Below are 22,901 nucleotides of genomic sequence, written 5' to 3'. Positions count from 1 at the left end.
TTTACAACTTTCTGCAGCTTATTTAGAACAGGGCAGTGACCCCTCTCTCTTCATACCAGACAGTTATGGAGTGTAGCCAGTTAGAATGCTCTCCATGGAACACCTTGAGTTGTGAGTTATGTATTACCTACATCAGGCTGATGTTTATTGACTACAGCTCAGAGTTCAACACAATCATACTTTCAGTTCTAATCAACAAGCTCCAAAATCTGAGCCTCTGCAATTGGACCCTTGAAATAACATCACCTCCTTACTACAATCAACAGTGGTGTGCCTCAAGGATGGGTGCTTAGTCCACTACTCTTCTTTCTCTACACTCAATATTGTGTGGTTAGGCACAGCTCAAACACCATTGCCGCCCACACAAATATAGTTTCCAAAATTTCAGATGGTGATGAGGAAGCATACAGGAGCGAGATAGATCACCTGGTTGAGTGGTGTCGCAATAACAAACTTACACTCAAAGCCAGTAAGACCAAGGAATTGATTGAGAACTTCAGGAAGGGGAAGTGGAGGGAATACACACCAGTCTTTATTGAGGGATCAGAAATGGAAAGGGTGAGCAGTTTCAAGTTCCTGGGTGTCAACATCTCTGAGAATCCATCTTGGACTCAGTATATTGATACAATTACAAAGAAGGCACAACGGTCGTTATATTTCATTTGGAGTTTGAGGAGAATTGGTATGCCAGCAAAGGCTCTCAAATTCTATAGATGTACCCTGCAGAAAATTCTAACTGGTTGTATCACCATCTGGTATGGAGGAGCCTCTGCACAGGATCAGAAAAAGCTGCAGAAAATTGTAAACTCAGCCAGCTCCATTATTAGCACTAGCCTCCCCAGCATCGAGGAACCCTCAAAAGGTGATGCCTCAAAAAGGCAGCATCCATCATTAAGGACTCCCATTGCTAGGTCATGCCCTCTTCTCATTGCTACCATCAAGGAGGAGGTACAGGAGCCTGAAGAAACACAGTCAACAAGTCAGAAACAGCTTCATCCCTTGACCATCAGATTTCTGATTGGACAATGAACCACTGATCACTACCTCAATATCTTTTCCTCTCGTTTTGCACTATGTTTAAAATTTTACATATACACCTCCTATCGTAATTTATATTTTTATTATTATGTATTGCAATGACCCTTAAACCCTGCCTCCCATATAACCCTCCACCTTAAATTCCTCCATATACCTGTCTTATAGTCTATTAAATTTCACTAGTGTATCTGCCTCCACCACTGACTCAGGCAGTGCATTCCATGCACCAACCACTCTCTGAGTAAAAAACCTTCCTCTAATATCCCCTTTGAACTTCCCACCCCTTACCTTGAAGCCATGTCCTCTTGTATTGAGCAGTGGTGCCCTGGGGAAGAGGCGCTGGCTGGCCACTCTGTCTATTCCTCTTAATTCCTCTGCCAGTGATATTACCCCTGATTCTGAATTATCGTACGGTATAGAGGAGTATTGCACAAGAGCAGGCTCTTCAGCTACCAATTCTGTATCGACCATGATGCCAATCTTACCGACCCCATCTGCCTGTACATAGGCCATGCCTCGCTCTTATCTATCATGGGTCATAATCATACAGTCACATGTTATACAATGATAACAGTGCAACACCAACAAAGAGGAAAGTCAAGGTGAAAGTACCTGGGTCTCTAAACCTCTCTCTCTGCAACTGAATCCTTGATTTCCTCACTGGGACACTAATGTCTGTACGGACCGAAAATAACATCTCCTCACTGATGATCAACACTAGTGCAACTCGAGAATGCATGCTTAGCCCACTGTTCTACTCTTTCTAAAAGCAAAACAGTGGTTATATTTCAGCAGGAGTTTGAGACTAGTTATGTCACTAACGACAGATGACACATATATTTCTACAGGTGTCCTGTGGAGAGCATTATAACTGGTTGCATCACCGTCTGTTATGGAGAGGCCACCGCACAGGATCAGAAAAAGCCGCAGGAAGTTGTAGACTTAGCCAGCTCCATCATGGGCACCAGCCTCCCCAGCATCGAGAGCACCTTGAAAAAGCGATGCCTCAAAAAGGTATACTTACATACTTATTGTAATTGATAGGTTTTATTGTTATGTGTTGCAAATACATAATAATAAAAAGATGCAGGAGAAAATGAGAACACAAAATTAATGACAGGTGAAATGAGATATCACGACAACTAAATCAAATGAGGTTGCATGAGCAAAAATAGCAAAAATAGGCCTGTCAGTTTGACGTCAGTGGTGGGTAAATTAATGGAAAGTATTCTTAGAGATGGTATATATAATTATCTGGATAGACAGGGGCTGATCAGGAACAGTCAACATGGATTTGTGTGTGGAAGGTCACGTTTGACAAATCTTATTGAATTTTTTGAAGAGGTTACGAGGAAAGTTGATGTTGTCTATATGGACTTCAGTAAGGCCTTTGACAAGGTTCCGCATGGAAGGTTAGTTAGGAAGGTTCAATCATTAGGTATTAATATTGAAGTAGTAAAATGGATTCAACAGTGGCTGGATGGGAGATGCCAGAGAGTAGTGGTGGATAACTGTTTGTCAGGTTGGAGGCCGGTGACTAGTGGTGTGCCTCAGGGATCTGTACTGGGTCCAATGTTGTTTATCATATACATTAATGATTTGGATGATGGGGTGGTAAATTGGATTAGTAAGTATGCAGATGATACTGGCATTGTGGATAATGAAGTAGGTTTTCAAAGCCTGCAGACAGATTTAGGCCAGTTAGAAGAGTGGGCTGAATGATGGCAAATGGAGTTTAATGCTGATAAGTGTGAGGTGCTACATTTTGGTAGGAATAATCAAAATAGGACATACATGGTAAATGGTAGGGCATTGAAGAATGCAGCAGAACAGAGTGATCTAGGAATAATGGTGCATAGTTCCCTGAAGGTGGAATCTCATGTGGATAGGGTGGTGAAGAAAGCTATTGGTATGTTGGCCTTTATAAATCAGAGCATTGAGTATAGGAGTTGGGATGTAATGTTAAAATTGTACAAGGCATTAGTAAGGCCGAATTTGGAGTATTGTGTACAGTTCTGGTCACTGAATTATAGGAAAGATGTCAACAAAATAAAGAGAGTACAGAGAATGTTACTAGAATGTTACCTGGGTTTCAGCACCTAAGTTACAGGGAAAAATTGAACAAGTTAGGTCTTTATTCTTTGGACCGTAGAAGGTTGAGGGGGGACTTGATAGAGGTATTTAAAATTATGAGGGGGATACATAGAGTTGACATGGATAGGCTTTTTCCATAGGGGAGATTCAAACAAGAGGACATGAGTTGAGAGTTAGGGGGCAAAAGTTTAAGGGTAACACGAGGGGGAAGGTCTTTACTCAGAGAGTGGTAGCTGTGTGGAATGAGCTTCCAGTAGAAGTGGTAGAGGCAGGCTTGGTATTGTCATTTAAAGTAAAATTGGATTGGTATATGGACAGGAAAGGAATGGAGGGTCATGGGCTGAGTGTGAGTCAGTGGGACTAGGTGAGAGTAAGTGTTCAGCATGGACTAGAAGCACCAAGATGGCCTATTTCCGTGCTGTAATTATATGGTTATAAAAAATACTGTTATATGGTATAAAAAAATAAAAAATAGAAAAATAAGAATGAAAGGATTGTGCGTGCAGCAAAAACTAAATAGATTGGATTGAGATACAAAAGCAGAATTCTGAATAAAAGGACATGATCATTAATCAAAGGGAGAAATCAAACAACTTTACATTAATCCCTCTTAGGAAACAACTGATTCCACTGTGCTTGGAAGTTGCTGGATGAATTGGAAAGGGGCCAATGACCTTGAGAAAGCTTTTATCTTCTTTATGATGATATTCTTTGAGTGATTTCTGTTAGGTCTTTCTCTGTAGCTGTCCAAATGTGTAACAAAGACAAAATTTATTAAAAATGTATTATATGATTTGGAATATGAATAATCAGCCATATTTTAGATAATATATATGACCATAAGATAAAGGAGCAGAACTAGGCCATTTGGCCCCCCATCAGAAGCCTGGAGCATTGACTATTCATTCCTCTTCATAGATGCCGTCTGAACTGCTGAGTTCCTCCAGCATCTTGTGCTTGATCTTTCGGATTTGCAGCACCTGCAGAAACTCTTGTGTTTATGATCAAACCAGATCTCAGGATTCACAAGAGTAGTCTGGTAAACTCTACGGAACCAAAGGAAAAGGAAAGGGAGTTGCAGGGAGAAACAGAGGGAGAAGCAGGTGGAGAAGAAGACAGGGAAGGGAGAAGACAATATGAAGAGCCTTCTTCTCACCAAGAAGTCAGCTAATAACTAGACCATCAGTTCCATGTTATATATCACCCTGTTCTTCTGTTGACCATCACTAAATTTGCACGACCACACAAACAACTTCAAATCCGACATCGAATAAGAGTGCAAATACTTAATGGCATAGGCATAGGAACAGGCCATATAATTGCTGAAATCTGCTCTGCAATTTAATGAGAACATGAATGATCAGGTGTTGGGCTCAAGTCTATTTTCCTGCCTGATCCCAATAATCCTTTACTCTATTACATTTGAAGGAATTGTCTCATTTGGTCTTGAATTTATCCTCACAAGTCTCTAGGGTAAGTCATGCCAAAGATTCATGATCCTCTGAGAGAAGAGATTCTTTCGTATGAAATCAGTGACCGCTTATCCTGAAGTTATACACCCTGGCAATATATTCTCTGTGAAGAGAAACGTCCCCTCAGATTTTCTCCAATTCGGTTCCCTTAGAATCGTATGTGTTTCAATATGATCACCTCTCATTTTCCCAAATGCTAGTCAGTACAAATCCAACCAACTCTATTTCTCTTTTGATGTTTTTGGGCCAAGACCCTTCAGGTCCTGAAGAAGGGTCTCGGGTGAAAATGTGGACTGTTTACTCTTTTCCATAGATGATGCCCGACCTGCTGAGTTCCTCCAGCATTTTGTGTGTATTGCTTGGATATCCAGCATCTGAAGATCTTCTTGTGATGGTGTCTCTCTTCTTAAGATAAAAACTTCATCTCAGGAATCAACTTTTTCTGAACTGCTTATAATGTTACATTTCCCCTTAAATACAGAGACCAAGGCTGTACAAATACTCGAGGTGCAGTCTCAGCAATGCCTTGCAGAGAATGAACTTTAAAAAGTGCAATCTGCACACAACCCCATTGCAATCCATTCCTATGTCGCTTCTCAGCTCTCGGAAATTTGTTTCCACCCTGACCTGATCTGCTCTCTTTCTGGAACTTGCACCTTTCTCCCTGAGACAGTGTGGGTTTTTGCCCAGTTTCTCCTGGATGTTCCAGTTTCTTCTTGCATTTCAACGATATGCTGGTCGATAGGTTAATTGGCAATTGTATAATTAGCCTGATTGGTTCATAGGAGAACTGGGGATGCAGAAGTGATGGGGATATGAGGGAGTATGCATGATAGGGAATGTGATAGGTGGAATTGCAGTGAAATCCGGTATTGACTCAATGAGCTGAATGCCTCCTTATATGTTTGGTGAGAATATGAGAATGGGAGTATATCAATTCATGATAACAAGTATTTCAAGGCTAATCAGCGTGTGTAATCCCCTTTGCCTGCTTTTGCCCATCTGCTTCTACCAGTGCAGCGGTACGGCTGGTGGAAGGCTGCCGTCCCAGTGTAGAAGTAGACATGGCATAGGCTGTGAATAGACCACGGGCTGCCCAACACGCGACATGTGAACAGCATGAATTCAAATGCTGCCACACGAACTGACAAAAGCAGATTCAAACTCAAAGTAAGTTCGTTATCAGCCTTCGTATACGTCACCATATACAACCCTGAAGAAAGAAATACAACAGAATTTATGGAAAACGATACACAAACAAAGACTGACAAACAATCAATGTGCAAAATGGTGCAAATAAAAAAGTAATAAGTTATAGAGCCCTTGAAAGTGAATAAATTGGTCGTGGAGTCAGTTCAGCGTTGAGGTGAGTGAAGTTATTCATGCTGGATCAAGAGCCTGGTGGTTGAAGGGTAATTATTGTTCCTGAATCTGGTAGTGTGGGACCTAAGGCTCCTCACCAGCAATAGCAAGGAAAGACCATGACCTGGATGGTCATGGTCCTGATGATGAATGCTGCTTTCTTGTGGCAGCACTCTTGAATGTGCTCAATAGTGGGGAGAGCTTTTCCTATGATAGACTGGGCTGTATCCACTACTTTCTGAAGACTTTTCTGGCCCTGTGTTTCTATTCCAGGCCATTATTCAACCAGTTAGGATGGTGTCCAATGAGCATCTGTGGAAGTCTGTCAAAGTTTCATGTAGCCACTGCCTCTATCACTGATAATCATAGAGCCCCACAAGCATAGAAACAAGCCCTTTGGTCAGTCTAGTCTGGGCCAACCTTGCCTTTGGTCTAATCTGCTCAAGAACCACAGACCTCCATATCCTTCTCATCCATGTACCTATCCAAACTTCTCTTAAATGTGACAATTGTACCCCTATCTACCGTACAACTTCAGCAATCTTCCCATCTACGGGAAGATAGATGTCTGGACTGGTGTGACATATCCAAACTTGAACAAGCATGCCGAGCAATGCTGGTAGCACCAATTTCAAGTTTTGATTGGTAGTGATTATTTTCAGTAAGTGATAGGAGTGATGGGCACAGAGCAATCTGTGACTGTAGATAAGCACTTGTTGGGAGATGCAACGTGATATTCACTGACCCCGAACACGTGAGGTCGTTAAATGGCTTCCAGCAGTGCATTTATTTCCTTCACAGTTCGACCCGTTAACTTTTGTAGCCATCCTTCAAGGTGTGTCTGAGGTTTATCTTTGAACACAGACACAGAGGACATCCCTTCTCCATTCCACTTCTTTGACATGGGCTAGTTTGCCATTGAGGTATCAGCACATATTTTCTTCTGCAAAATAATTTCTCCCCATGGAAACAAGAGACTTTAAACTACAGATGTTGCAGTGCTGAAAACGAGAACTGTTTGAGACATTAATTATCAAGGCAGACTTTACAAAATAAATTGCTCCCAAGCTTCTGGATTTTCCCCTGATAAAATCAGCTTACAACATTCCAGCCATGTCTATATTTTGGATAACTATATCAGAATAAAAAATTGGAATCAGAATCAGGATTAATATCACTGACATATGTCATGAAATTTGTTGTTTTAAGGTAGCATAAAAATATTATAAATTACAATAAGAAATACATATTTTTTAAAAAGTAAATTTAATAAGTAGTGCAAACGAGAGCAAAATATAGTGAGGTAGTGATGGTGGGTTAGTTAATTTTCCATTCAGAACTCTGATGGCGGAGGGGAAGGGGCTGTCCCTAAAACATTGATTGTGTGTCTTCAGGCTTGTGCTACCTAACAAGCATATTCAACATTATCTTTTTAACCCAGTCACCTCCTCCACTTTCTGCTCAGTCTGAATACATAATAGAAGTTTTGTCAGACAGAAAATAAAATGCTGCCTAAAATGCTACTTTCATCAAAGGGAATGAATCTGCTGCTCTCAATTAGTGCAACTTTATAGATACTCAGATAATGTGTGGTCGTACCAGAAGGAGAATTTTTTAAAATATTATCTTTAACAATCATTTATAAGCCAATATTAATAAATTAGCACTCAATACATCCTGCTAAAAATCTGGAATAACACCAGAATAAAACTCCAATGCATCACAGTCAAATGTCAATACAGCAGGTTCTAACAGCAAGTTATCAACGATTCTTTTAAAAAACAGTCGAAGACTATTCCGCACCTCTGACTCCAGAATGTCACAAACAGAGACAAAGGCGTTCATCAGATGTATGTTAACCAGTTAAATCAATTTCAATAGACCATCTGGTACTTCCAGGGACTGGTAACAGGGTTCTTATTTTATCAAATTTATAGATCAAATTAACAAAGTTATTCAAATATAAACTGCTTAGAGACAGCCATTATTAATTTATATGTATCACCAGTAAAGCTTTCAACCAGAGGATCAGATGTCTGAGAATTACAGAAAAGACAATACAATTTGACTTTTTCTACACATTGGAATAATATCTACGTATTACTGTGGCAGCTTTTTACCATACAATTAAAAAGCTCATTTGATCTTGAAAAATGCTGATAGCGGTAAGAATTGGATTTTGTCTTTACTTCTGCAGTAAACTGACGAATCTCTTTACCATATATTAATATCATTTTGACTGTCACCCTTCCGAGTTACCCAGAAAGGTAATTAAGGCTAGATCAGTAAACCTTCGATTATAGGTGACTTGTGGCCCATTATAAATTTAAATAAACCTCAAGCAATACATCATCTGAATTCTGGCAAGTTAAGAAAGGTTGAAATATGTTAAAACCACTGCTCATCATTTATTCTTTGATAAGAATGTTAGACCTTAGAATCCAAACAGTTTATGAATAAAGAAGTTACAAGTCATAAATCATGATACACTTGATGCAACTTCTACACATCCAAAAATGGCTGCCTCTTGCGTGGCATGATGCAAGAGCCAGTTGACCTGCTGTTTCACAAGTTGGGAGCTTTTCGTTTGATCCTGACCTCTGGCACTGTTTGCGTGATGTTGAAGGTCACGCGTTGTCTCTGTGACTGAGTGCATTTCCTTCAGTGCTCCGTTTCCCCCCACATGTCACTGGCATGTGTGTTGGTATATTGATTGACCCTGGTGTTACATGACGGGTGGAATCCAAGAGAACACAGAACTGTACAACACAGTGCAGGCCCTTCAGCCCACAATGTTCTGCAAGACCAATAGTTCTTCATACCACTCCACTTTTCTTTCATCTATATGCCTATCTAACAGTCTCTTAAATACCCCTAATGCATCCATCATGTCACGAGGCCTGTGGGTCTCTGAGGCATACCGTAGAGCATTGGGTTTCTGAGTTTCTCTAGCACCTGCATGTTCTAATTGTTATCTTAGAGCCATTAAGCCCTTGTGCTTTCAGTTTAATTTTGTCGTTAACTGTGACTGGCACAGGTTTCCAGCATTGATAACTCTCGTTTAGTGCTGGGCAGAGTACATGAGTGTTTGGGGAGAATGATTTATCTTGCAGTGTCGCTTGGTCATCTCTCTGATGCTCTCTTGGTATGTCTAACCTCTTGTTTCCGTCTCTTTACAGGGCATCTGCCATTCCTCCTCTCCTGGGTCGAGTCGTCACTGATGCTCACTGTGGCACGGTCTGCTGTATCTTCGCACCTGGGTCCAGACCTACCTGCGAACACCGTAGCGCACCTCTACCACTACCCCTGTCAGTGCGTTCCCTTCACTTAACACTCCTCGTGTCAAAAAAAAATCCCACGTCTGGCTTCCCCCCTACAATTTCTTCCAAGGAGAGCTGATAGGAATGTATGGAGAATAAAATGAGAGGATTGCATAATTATTCATGAATTATGCACATCCATATTCATGTCATTCTACAGATGCGCAATAGAGAGCGTCCTAATAAGCTGAGTATTTGCTTGGTCTGGAAACTGCACCTCAGAGGACAGGAAGACTACAATGGGTAGTCAAAACTGCCCAACACATCATCAAAGATATACATACAGGATGGTCCCAGGGAAGGGCCAGTAACACCATGGAGCTACGCAGAACCTGCTCATGGACTGTTTGTCCCACTCCCACCAGGGAGGAGTCTACGTGGCATCCATGCGAGGACCGCCAGACTCAAAAGCAGTTACTTTCCCCGTGTAGTAAGACTGATCAACACCTCCACCCACCAGCTCCACCACTGCTTCATCATTTCCTGTCAGTCACCTTATGTGCAGCCTAATGTCATTTTATCGATATACAATCAACCTATGCATATAAGCTACCTTATGTATTTATATTTATTGTGTTTTATTACTATTATTATTGCATTCTTTATCCTTTTTTTGTGTTGCATCGGATCTGAGGTAACAATTATTTCATGCTCCTTACACTTGTATACAGGAAATGTCATTAAACAATCTTGAATAGTTTCTCTTGCACTGAAAGTGCTTTTTCAAAAATGCTGTGTTTTCTTTCTAAAGCAGACAAAGAGCAGTTTGGGTTTTCCAGACGGATGTATTATTCACAAAGCACAGCTACTATTACATATGTTGCTGCCAGGTTCTTCTTTTTGCTCAGTACTTTAAAAAAAAATTCTAATGTCAGCTTGGAAGTGCTTGTATGTTTCTTGTGCTCTAACCTTTGCAATTATCCTACTGAGTACTCACCTGCCAGACCAAATGTTCCTTTATGACTGACGTGGCTGAGAGGCAGACACTCAGCACAATGGTATGGGAGGAAGATGTCAACACACTGGCCACTACAGCATCTCGCATACGGAAGGGCAGCATCGTGTAGACCACAAAAATAATGAATAAGAAGAAGGATACCTGGAAACAGAACAATATATACAGTATAAAATTAACTACACTGCTAAAACATTGAAACAAAGTTTTAGAGATGTAATGCATGTAATGTTTTACATCTATATCAGTTACTTGCATATTGTGTTTTATAGAATTGCTTTTATATTTTTATCGATTGTGTTTTTTATTGTATTCTTTATGCTTATTGTGTTTTTGATAACAATCATTTTGTTCTCCTTTATACTTGTGTACTGAAGAATTTGAGTAGACCATCTGATTCAGAAGATTCAGCATGATTTGTCTAGGACTTTGACAAACTTCTATAGATGTGTGGTGGAGAGAATATTGACCAGCTGCATCACAGCCTAGTATGGAAACACCAATGCCCTCGTACGGAAAATCCTACGAAAAGTAGTGGATACGCCCAGTCCATCACAGGTAAAGCCCTCCCAACAATGGAGAAAGTTTACACGAAACACTGTCGCAGGAAAGCAGCATCCATCATCAGGGACCACCACCACCCAGAACATGTTCTCTTCTCACTGCTGCCATCAGGAAGAAGGTACAGGAGCCTCAGAACTTATACTACCAGTTCAGGAACAGTTATTACCCTTCAACCATCAGGCTCTTGAACCAAAGGGGATAACTTCACTTGCCCCATCCATGAAATGTACCCACAACCCATAGACTCACCTTCAAGGACTCTTCATCTCATGTTCTCGATATTTATTGTTTATTTATTTATTATTATTACTTCTTTCTTTTGCGTTTGCACAATTTGTGGTCTTTTGCACACTGATGAATGCCCATGTTGGCAAAGTCTTTAATTAATTTTATTGTGATTATTATTCTATGGATTTATTGAGTATGCTCACAAGACAATGAACCTCAGGGTTGTATATGGTGACATGTATATAATTTGATAATAAATTTGCTTTGAACTTTGAACCTTGAATCATCAGTCTTCCCATCATAAAGATGCCGGTTATTACAAGATCTGATTAAGGGTGAACACTTGCACTGTGGTTACTGTGCTGGACCAGTGATCCTTCAGGTCTCAGCAAACAATCCACAGGTACGTGTTCAATTCTCGTCCAGTGTGTGGGGAACAAAAACATAATTAAATCATTCTGGAATGAAAGTGAGTATCAATAATAATGGCTATAAAGCTATTGGGTTGCACTTAAAAATCAGATGATTCTCTTTAGGGATGGAAATCTGCTGATCTTATCTAAACTTGCTGCAATGTGGTAGACTTCTAACTTCAATCCAAAATGGCCTAGTCGGTTCAAGGTCAATAGGGCCAGACAATAGATGCTCTGAGAGCTGACTGGAGTTTATATATGTATGTGTGTGTGTATGTGTATATATTGATTGATTGATTGATTGAGATACAGTGCAGGATGGGCCCTTCCAGCTCTACAAGCTGCGCCACTTGGCAACCCCGAATTTAAACCTAGCTTAATTACAGGATAATTTTACCATAACATTTAACCTGCCAGTATATTTTTGAACTGTGGGAGGAAAGTTCAAAGTAAATTTATTATCAAAGTACGTATATGTCACCACCTAGAGATTCATTTTCTTGCAGGCGTACTCAATAAATCCGCAGAATAATAACCAAATCAATGAAAGACCGCACCACGTTGGGTATAAGATTAGTGTGCAAAAGACAACAAACTATGCAATACAAAGAGAAAGAATTAATAATAAATAAATAAGCAATAAATATTGAGAGCATAAGATAAAGAGTCCTTGAAAAGTAGTCCATAGGTTATGGGTACATTTCAAGGATGGGGCAAGTGAAGTTGAGTGAAGTTACCCCCTTTGGTTCAAGAGCCTGATGGATGAATGGTACCATGCAGTGAAAACCAATGCATTCCATGGGGAGGAAGTACAGACTCCTTACAGGTAATGTCAGAATTCAAATTCGAACTCCGACGCCCTGAGCTGTAATAGCGTTGTGCTAACCACTATGCTACCACGGAGCTCAGATGGGCCAACTGGCCTCCTAGGTTGCATGGCTAAACGAAAGAGAGTATTGCGAATGATTAAACAAAAGCAGTCCTTTGGATTGAGCGAAGGTCCAATCTGCCAACGTTCTCCACAGTACTGCACCTTATTTTAAATACAAAGACATCCGAACTCCTCAGTTCTCAGGAAGCGCTCTGTGCTCTAAGAATCTGCACACAACCTATGTACTTTATACAAGAACTAATTATAATAAACACATTTCTGTTTAGATAACAACCAAGACTTCAGATATGCTTCTTGGAATACAGATAATGTAATATTTATATTTCTCATTAAACAGAGGTACAAATATTCATAAACAGAACATTTAATTGTCAGTGATATAATATAAAATATATGTTTTTATTATTTAAATGATAATGAATTCTGTAGTCCCTCTGTTAGTGAATTTATTTACCATATTTGACTATTTTATGATTTTGCCATATCCCAAATACCTATTAAGGTAACTGAATTGCTTATGGACCCCTAACAGGATCGTTAATAATTGGTTCTGTATGAGCCATGTCTTGCATTGCTTTAACACAATCATAAATTGGTATTATAAACAGTTTTATATGACTGCCAAAGCGTCAATAAACTTGTGATTTTCAAAAATGAGTTATATGTTGGATATATTGGCTGACTTTATTAGGAAACTTAAATGTTCATGACATTAATCTGATCAGCAGATTCAACTGATTAAGTTAAGGAGCTATGATTTCAGCTTAATCTCTTTCATTCTACCACGATATGTTGGTGTACACCTTCTGTTTAGATGCATAAAGATTTGATCTCTGCAGATTCAAAGTAATGAATATCAATACAATTTGATTCCCTCTTTTTAACCATATGTTAATACATGGGTTAGGAGCTTTAATTTTACCAAAGAAAAATGGCTGGGGTCACCTTAGGGCAAAAGTGTGCATCAGCAACCAATATGCACATGAGAAAAGAGTTGGACAAGGGCACTGATTACCCTTGGTGTGGTAACAGAGGGAAGAGGGAATGCCTCAGGTAACTGGGTTGCATAGCCACACACCACTGGCCTGTAATGGCACCTTGAGTTGCTCTTCTCCAATGGGCCAACAATATTCATTGCAACGTGCCTGAATGGTGTGGTGATTACTGGCTCGGTCAGATTTACAAAGAGCACAGTATCACTCACATCCATGGTGATGAAGTGCTTTTTGAGTGGTTGGTCATGGTTAGAATCAACTCCTGCCTCAGCAAGGACCTGGACCCACAGCAATTTGCCTATCACCACAATAGGTCTACGGTAGACGCGATCTCATTGGCCTTGGATCACCTGGGCAATACAAGTACCTGTGTCAGGATACTATTCATTGACTACAGCTCAGCATTTAACACCATCGTTCTTACAGTTCTGATCAAAAAGCTCCAGAACGCTGGGCCTCTTTACCTTCCTCTGCAACTGGATCCTTTTCTTCCTAACCGGAAGACCACCATCTGTACAGATTGAAAGTAATACCTCCATCTCACTGACGATCAACACTAGTGCACCTCAAAGATGCGTGCTTATCCCCCTGCTCGACTGTCTCCATACCCACGACTGTGTGGCCAGGCACAGCTCAAACTTGCTGATGATACAACTATTGTTGGTGAAGAGAGGGTGTATGGGAGCGAGATACACCAGTTAGTTGAGTGGTGTCACAGTAACAAAGCTCACACTCAACATCAGTAAGACAAAAGAGCTGCTTGTGAACTTCAGAAAAGGTAAGACAAGGGAACACACACCAGTCCTCATAGAAGGATCCAAAGTGGAAAGAGTGACCATTTTCATATTCCTGGCTGTCAAATATCTCTGATGACCTAACCTAGATCCAACATATTGATGCAACTATAAAGAAGGCAAGACAGTGACTACATTTCATTAGGAGTTTGAGGAGATTTGGTATGTCATCAAAAACTTTCGAAAATTTCTACAGATGTACTGTGGAAAGCATTCTAACTGGCTGCATCACTGTCTGGTATGGGGGATCGAAGTAAGCTGCAGAGAGTTGCAAAATCAGTCAGCTCCATCATGGGCACTAGCCTCTGTAGTATCCAGGACATCGTCAGGGAGAGGTACCTTAAAAAGACAGCGTCCATCATTAAAGGCCCCCATCAATACGGACATGCCCTCTTCTCATTGCTGCCATCAGGAGGAAGGTACAGGAGCCTGGAGGCACACACTCAGTGATTCAGGAAGAGCTTCTTCCCCTCTGCCATCCGATTTCTGAATGGGCATTGAACCCATGAACACTACCTCATTACATTTTTATTTCTTTTTATGCACTACTTATTTAACTATTTAATATAATATATTATATATATATATATATTCATATGGTAATTTAGTTTCATCACTATTATTATGTATTGAATTTTACTGTTGCTGCAAAGTTAACAAAATTTTGTGACATGCTGGTGATATTAAACCTGATTCTGATTCTGATGTGTAAGAAAGGAATGCAGGTGTGACATCAACACTTTATGTATGTATTGTAGTTCCTATCTCCATCGTTTATTAACTCATCTTCATTTAGAGTTCGATTGCTTGGAAACAGACCCTTTTACCACTGAGTCCATGCTGACAATTTAAATGAATTATACAGTTTTTCCTGTTTTATTCTCCCCACGCTCCTATCAACTCTCCTTGGAGGGAAGTATAGGACGGATGTCAAAGGTGGGCTTCCTTATGATGTGCTTATTGCTTCTGTTTGTTATTTTGGGCAATTTTGATTGGGGTAGCCTACAGGTAATGAACTGAGCTGATCTGAATGTGGCTGGACTCTTTCAATTTTGTGTTTTATATTCTGTCTTTTCCACTTGTTTTTTTTTGTTGCCTTTTGTGCGATTTGTTTTTTTTTGTGTGTGGGGGGGTGGGGTTGATGCATTTTTTTGAACAGGTTCTATGGTTTTTTGTTTTTTTATTTGTTTTTCTTTGTTTTGGGGCTGTCTGTGGGGAAGGAGAATCTCAGGGTTGTATACTTCCTACATACTTTGAATCTTTTCTTTCACAGAGAATGGTCAGTGGAACGCACAGCCGGGGTACAGGCAGTGACATTTAAGATCATCTAAGATTGACACAAGGGTGAAAGAAAAATGGAAGACTATGTGGGAGGGAAGTACTAGATTGATCTTGAATTAGGTTGAAAGTTCAGCACAACATCGTGGGTCAAAGGGCCTGTACTTTTATGTTCTATGTTCTCTGTTCTCCTGGGATATACCCATCATGTACACACCAGAACTAATGCCCTTCCCTTGGACAACATCAGTGGCGTGGAGAGGGGAGACTTGCAGCTTGGGCAACTACCGGTCTTCCACAAAAAAAACTTTGCCCAGGCTTGCGCCCTGGAAACTTTCCAAGGCGCAAATCCATGGTCTATCGAGTCTAACGGAGGCCTACCTACACACCAGAAATAATCAATACCAGCGACATGCAGGAGAGAATGGAGCCCCTGTGCAAACTTCACACAGACAGTGCCTGAGGCAAGGATCAAACTAGGATCACAGAAGCCGTGAATCAGCAGGCCTACTCGTGTTGCATCGTGCCACCCAAAAGGCATCCTTTTATTTTCCAGTTGGATGTATTTTGGCATAAAGTTACTTTAATCTCCTTTCTTTCCAGTTTAAGTATGTACAAGCACAAGGCCATAAGGGTGTTCTTTACTTCTATATATTTATTTTATTTGGAAGTGTTTAGTTTAAATTTTGACAATAAGCCACAGAGAGGTTTTTTACATTATAGTTATATCCTTTTGAGTAGTAGCTGAGACAGACTGGGATCCTTCACGAGAAACAGCCAAGTACATATAAGATGCTGCTTGGAAAAATCCTTACATATCATAGGATGCAAGCTTGGGTGGAGGAGGCATATGCTCTGTCCCTTGGCAATCTTGCAACAAGATTCAGGATTCAAATTCATTTGTTACATGTACAGTGAAATGCATCATTTGCGATCATGAACCAACACGCCAGAGGGTGTACAAATTCCAGTGCCAACATAGCATGGCCACCATGATATGAAACTTCCCCTGTGACTTGTAGGACAATGAATAGCAGAACCAACAGCTGGCAGTGACCTTTCCAGTGTCAGGGGCGAGACTGAGGATCACCCTTCCACATCCATCCTACCTTGCATGTCTGCAAGCCACTTCTTGCATAACATTTGATACCCAATACCCTACTCTTCCTCTGCCTTATCACTGCAGAATCACAGGACGCACTAGAATCAGAATCACAATCAGGTTTTTTATTTAATGACCTATGTCATGAAATGTGTTGTTTCATGGCAGTGGTACCATACAAGACATAACAAATTAATATAAGTCACAATAAATAAATAAATAGATAGATAGATAGATATAGATAGATAGATAGATGGATAGATATGGATAGATAGACAGATATAGATAGATACAGATGGATAGATAGATAAATAATGCTAAAAACAGAACAGTGACGCAGTGTTCATGGACCATACCAAAATCTGATAGTGAAGGGACTAGAAACTGTCCCTGAAGCATTGTTTGTGGGTTTTCAGGCTCCTGGAACTCCTCCCTGATGGTTTTTGTGAGAAGATGGCATGTCTTAGATGACAAGGGCCTTTAATGACGACGATCTCAATGGCAATGATACTTCAATGAAGTATAACAGACTTCTTCATTCACCATGTACATGGACCCAAACTTTCTAAATGAAGAGCACTCCAGAAAGGAAGGGAACCCGAGCTACACACACAAAATGCTGGAGGAACTCAGCAGGCCAGGCAGCATCTATTGAAAAGAGTATAATTGACATTTCGGGCCAAGACGTCAACTGTACTCTTTTCCTTAGATGCTGCCTGGTCTGCTGATTCCTCCAGCATTTTGTGTGTGTTGCTCAGATTTCCAGCATCTGCAGATTTTCTCTTGTTCGAGGAAGGGAACCCAATGTCATTGCACCTCATACAACCAAGTAAAATCTTAGGTAAAGCCACTGGGAGGACTGAACAGATTCAACTGGGGAGGCCAGAAATAGGAAGATCGTACAGTTTAACACGTGGCTAAGGAGTTGGATTAGGAGAGAGGGCATCAGATTTTTGGATCATTGAGCCCTCTTCCAGAGAAACTGGGACCTGTATAGAAGAGATGGTTTGCACCTGAACTGGAAGGGGACTAATCTCCCAGCCGTTAGGCTTGCTAGTGTTACATGGTGGGGGAGTTTAAACTAGAATTGCAGCGACATGGGAACCAGAGTGCCAGAATAGATAGTGGAGAAGTTGTGGAGAGAGATGTTGTTCAGATCTCAGACAAAGTCAAGAATCAAAAGGTTGAACATGGTGCAACTAGTGTCTTGAGCTGCATATATTTCAGTGCAGGAAGTATCGTAGGAAAGGTGGATGAGAATGTGGAACGAGCTGCCTGCGTAAATGGTGCATGCGAGCTCGATTTCAGTGTTTTAAAGAAGATTGAATAGGTACATGGATGGCAGATGTATGGAGGGCTATGATCGGGGAGCAGGTAAATGGGAATAGGCAGTTTAAATGGTTTGACACAGACTAGATGGGCTGAAGGGCCTGTTTCTGCGATGTACTTTTCTATGACTCTAGATGTACATGTTTCTTGTGAGAGTAAATACGAAAGAGGGCTGGAAACGTTTGTGAGGGGTAAAATGCACACATCACTCAGTTCTGTTCTGGAAGGATTGCGGTAAAATAGCAGTCACGAATGCAAACCGAAATGCTTTTTGCAATATCTAGATTTTCTGTTAGCAAATGAGAAATGGTAAGGTGTATAGGCCTCATTGCACTTTCCACACAGTCAGGAGCGCAGCTTTCCTGTCACGACGTGGTAGGGTTCTCAATCCCAGGTATAATAGCACAGCTTTCAGCTGGACAATCCAAATCCAAACCTGCCCATGGTCATCATAGTAGCACAGCAGTTAGCGCAACACTATTACACCTCAGGGCTTCGGAGTTCAAAGTTCAATTCTGGTGTCCTCTGTATGAAATTTGCACAAACTTCCTGTGACGGTGTGGGTTTCCTCCATGTTCTCTGGTTTCTTCTCACAGTCCAAAGATATACCGGTTAATTGGTTGTTGTAAATTGTTTTGTGATTAGGCTAGTATTAGATAGGTGGGTTGCTGGGCTGGAAGGGCCTGTTGTGTGCTGTATCTCTAAATAAATAAATCCCTCACTGTACCACTGAATGGGGACAGTATCGTACTAGCTACAACTGTAGGAAAAGTATTCCACAAAGCATTCTGCTTTGAAGCTGTCAATAATGGGCATCATACTAGTGAATACTTCGTGCCATTGCATATTGGTGAGTTTCCGTTCGGTTTAACTAAACTTTCCGACTGACTGCATACAAGTTGCCAGGTTGGAGTCAATGTTTGGATGGCTGATGAGTTTGGCTTTGGGAAAATGGAGCACAAAATAACGTAGGGTAATGTACAGATGTATGTGTGAAGTTTATCTTTTAAGTAATGTATGTGCACAAGGCCAGAAACATTATGATGGCAAATGCTGTTTATAATGTCACAATCTCAAGAAGCCCTTGGAATAATCCTGTAAGTTTTTATGCAGGGATAAGTAAATCCTGGATCTCCCTTCCTAACAGGGTAAACATACACCTCAAAGACTGCAGTGGATCAAGAAAGCAGCTCATCACCACTTTCTCGGTGGTATTTAGGGTCGGGAAATTAAATGCAGGCTCAGCCTGTGAAGCGAGTGCACAGGCTTTTCTACCTGTGCGTTGATTTTTGAAACAGAAGACATTTTTCTCGGTGGTGGGGTTTCAGATTCAGATTTACTTCTTTATCACATGTTAACGGCGGTGAAATGCACCGTTGGCATTAAGAACCAACGCAATCTAAGGATGGATTGGGGATAGCTCAGATGTGTCACCTTGGGAACTTCTTGGTTGTGAGGTCCCACGTTAACGTTTGTGGTTAGAGTGCTGAGAGAGAAGCCATCCTTGGCGATGGCCATCATTGAATGCTGAGGTCATATGATGGGTACGAGTGACAACTTCCTCATTATACATATGAACAGAATTGTGAGTAAATGTTATTGCTACATTTAATAGGGCAAACAATCCCAGTAGGCAAGACTACCCAGAATTTGGACAGGGATCTCCAAAAACGCTTGAAGGAATCCAGTGAGTTGTGGTCTTCATGATTTCAATTCTTGCTTTGGTGTAATCATAACAGATAACCACCTGTTATCTCCAAGGTGGTGACGCAGTGACATTGATTTGCCAAGGTCCAGGACTGAAAATTCCAGGCCCATGTGTAAGACATAGCTCACATATTTTCTTGGGTTCTCAAGTCAGCTCACAAGGAATCATGGCAGAATCAGAATTAGGCTTAATATCTCTGGCGTATATCATGAAATTTATTGTTTTGTGGGAGCGGTACATTGCGATACATAGTAATAAAAACACTATCAATTACAATAAGAAATATATGATTAAAAAATAAATTAAACAAGTAGTGCAAAATGAGAGCAAAAAAAAGAAAGAAAAAATAGTGAGGTAGTGTAGACATGTTCATTGTTCATTCAGAAATCTGATGGCAGAGGGAATGAAGTTATTGCTAAAACATTGAGTGTGTATCTTCAGGCTCCTGTACCTCCTCCTTGAGAGTAGCAATGAGAAGAGGGCATGTCCTGGGTGATGGGGGGTTGTGGTCATTAATGATGGATTATTCTGCCGTTTTGAGGCAACGCCTTTGGAAGATGCCCTGGATGCTGGGAAGCTGGTGCCCATGATGGAGCTGGCTGAGTCTGTAACCTGCTGCAGCTTTTTCCCACCCTGTGCATTGGCCCCTCCCAATCGGACAGTGACGCAACCAGTTAGAATGCTCTCCATGGGTCATCTATAGAAATTTGCAAGAGTCTTTAGTAACATATCAAGTCTCCTCAAACTGCTTATGAAACGTAGCCGCTCTTGCTGTAATTGCATCAATATGTTGGGCCCAGGGTAGATCTTCAGAGACACTGACACCCAGGAACTTGAAATGACCCAGCGTTTTCATTGCTGATCCCTTGATAAGAATTAGTGTGTGTTACCTCATCTTCCCCTTCCTGAAGTCCACAATCAATTCCTTGGTCTTACTGCACTCACCACAGCAGTAGGTGTGTAAAGCCTCTGTATATAACACATTCCATAACTGAGTTACAATGAAAGTCAGGTTCTTTTCAAAGCTAAAATGATCTATTCCTTTTGCTTCTCAATTTACTTTTTCATTTCCACCACAGATTTCAATAGTATTTAAGAAGCAAATATTTTATGAGGGGCAGGGGGATGACTGGTCCCATGTTCAAATTTATTTCAGGACATCAAGAAGGTATGAATAGGCTCCACTACTCATAAATGGTGGAGCAGTGGAAAGGGTCTCCAGCTTTAAGTTCTTGGGAGAGAACATCACAGAGGAGCTCTCTTAGACCACCAACACCTCCCTGATAGTAGGGAAGGTACGACATCACCTATACTACCTTAGGGGTTTAAAGGGAGCAAATCTGCCCCAAAAGCTGCTGGTAATCCTTTAGCAACACACGCAAAATACTGGAGGAACTCGTCACGTCAGGCAGCATGTATGGAAATAAATAGATAGGCGGTGTTTCGGGCTAAGATCCCTTCTTCAGGACTTGAACTTTATCTGGGTGGCAGGGTGGAGATGCGTCTCCGCCAAAGGAAATGCAAGGTGCTCCTTCCCTCCACTAGCCTGCAGCTCACCCTCGGGCAGGGTGTAGCACCTGCTCAGCCCCCCAATCAGGGTCACATGAAGCCATAGGAGCAGGTGGTGGATGGTCGTTTGAGCGGCTGATGCATCATCACAAGTCCTGAGCGTGCGACCGTTGAAGCCAGACAGACAGTCTCTGAAAAGTGTGGGTAGTGTCTGAGGTCAGCCGTTGTGTAAGGACACTGCTCAGAAGAAGACAAAGGCAAGCCAATTCTTCAGGAAAAACTTTGCCAAGATCAATCATGGCTATAGAAAGTCAATGATCGCCAATGTTGTACATCACGGTATGTAATAACAGTTACGAAACTTTTATCAATATATATTTGAGAGCATATGGACCTGATGCAAGACAGTATCATACACTAGCTGCAACAAAATTGACCAAAAAGCTCTGCAATGAGTGATCAGGGCTGCACAGAACATCACTGGGACACAGCTGTCAGATATGGAAACCATCTACAATTCATGGTGTCTATGCTGGGCTCACAAAATCATGATGGACTCATCCCACCCCAATAATCACTTGTAAATCTCCAACCATCCAGCAGGAGATACAGAAACATCTCTACATAGACATCCAGATCGAAAAGTAGCTTTCTTCCCCAGGGTTGTCAAGCAACTGAACAATGCCCAATCTTAGAGTGGTTCATTTTCAATTCAGGTGTAACTTAGATGTCGCTCTAAATAACTCAGGCATTATTTTAAATGTTGTCATTGTGTTTTTATGCTGTTTTTGCACTGAATGGAGAAGTACTGCAATTTTGTTGTCCTCACCAATGACAACTTAACTTGACTTAAACCAAAAAGGTTAACATGATTACAAAGCCATTGTGCAAAATTGTTTCTTTTAACTACTTCTGACATACTGTCCAGGAAATTACTTAAAAGGCTGATAGAAAAGGTCACACTTCACTTATCCTCTGGTGTACTTTATAGCCAGGAAATGGTTCATTTGATCTTTCTGCATTTTTCCCTTGGGCACTTGTGCATTTGCTTCCTGTCCTCCTATCTCCATTTTCCACTCAGTCACAAACATTTCCAATACTGAAAAGGAAATTGAAAATGCAGGTGCAGGAATACTTAAGGCATCAAGTGCTTTCTTGGTCTTTAATGCAAAGGGGATTGAGTGAAAGTCTGGAAATCTTTGCTGGTGATGTAGAGGATGTTAGTCTGTCTACAGTTGGAGGAGCTAATCATAAGCACAAGTGATTCAGCAAAGCTGGAAATACAGAGAAACACACGCCAAATTCTAGAGGAACTCAGCAGGTCAGAAAGGAATAAACAGTCAACATTCCGGAAGTCTCAATGAAGCATCCCAACCTGAAACATTGACAACTTACTCCTTTCCATAGATGCTGCTGACTTGCTGAGTTTCCCCAGCATTTTCGATATGGTACAGCTGGAGGGATTGTGTACAGTTTTGGACTCCTCATTTAAGGAGAGATAGAGTTGCATTTGAGAAAGTTGAGAGAAGGCTTGCAAGGCTGTCTTTTGGGGTGAGGCGTTGGCTTCTGCGGCAATCTTCGACATATTGGACCAATCATCAGATTTTAGAAGAAAGAGAAGTTTTCATATTGAAACTTGAGATTCAGAGATGGCTGGGCAAACTAGAAGTTTTCCTCCAGGGGAAACCAGAATCAGTGGCATAGATTTGGAATAAAAACTGGAGATGTAGTAGAATTCCTGTTCCTAAATTGTTGAAATTCCCTAATCCATCATGTTCATATGTTGAATAATCAAATATATAACCCATAGTCCTCTAAGCTCCAATGTCTTTTAAGTGGTGTTACTGT

The 22,901-nt window shown here is 41.0% G+C and overlaps 1 protein-coding gene across 9 annotated transcripts in view; it reads right to left on the bottom strand.

Annotated features, from left to right (window-relative positions):
- The window catches only part of LOC140713820 (adenylate cyclase type 2-like), a 500,552-nt gene that overhangs the window by 236,817 nt on the left and 240,834 nt on the right, over nucleotides 1–22,901 (bottom strand). For all 9 annotated transcript variants that reach the window (XM_073024378.1, XM_073024374.1, XM_073024382.1 and 6 more), the window contains one exon: nucleotides 10,224–10,385. In XM_073024378.1, the coding sequence (XP_072880479.1) occupies nucleotides 10,224–10,385 (162 nt within the window). The remainder of the gene's footprint in view (nucleotides 1–10,223; nucleotides 10,386–22,901) is intronic.

This window comes from Hemitrygon akajei, chromosome 20 (assembly GCF_048418815.1).
Source record: "Hemitrygon akajei chromosome 20, sHemAka1.3, whole genome shotgun sequence".
Classification (NCBI taxonomy): domain Eukaryota; kingdom Metazoa; phylum Chordata; class Chondrichthyes; order Myliobatiformes; family Dasyatidae; genus Hemitrygon; species Hemitrygon akajei.
The sequence above is the reverse complement of the archived record's forward strand: the minus strand, read 5'-3'. Positions and strand labels throughout refer to the sequence as shown.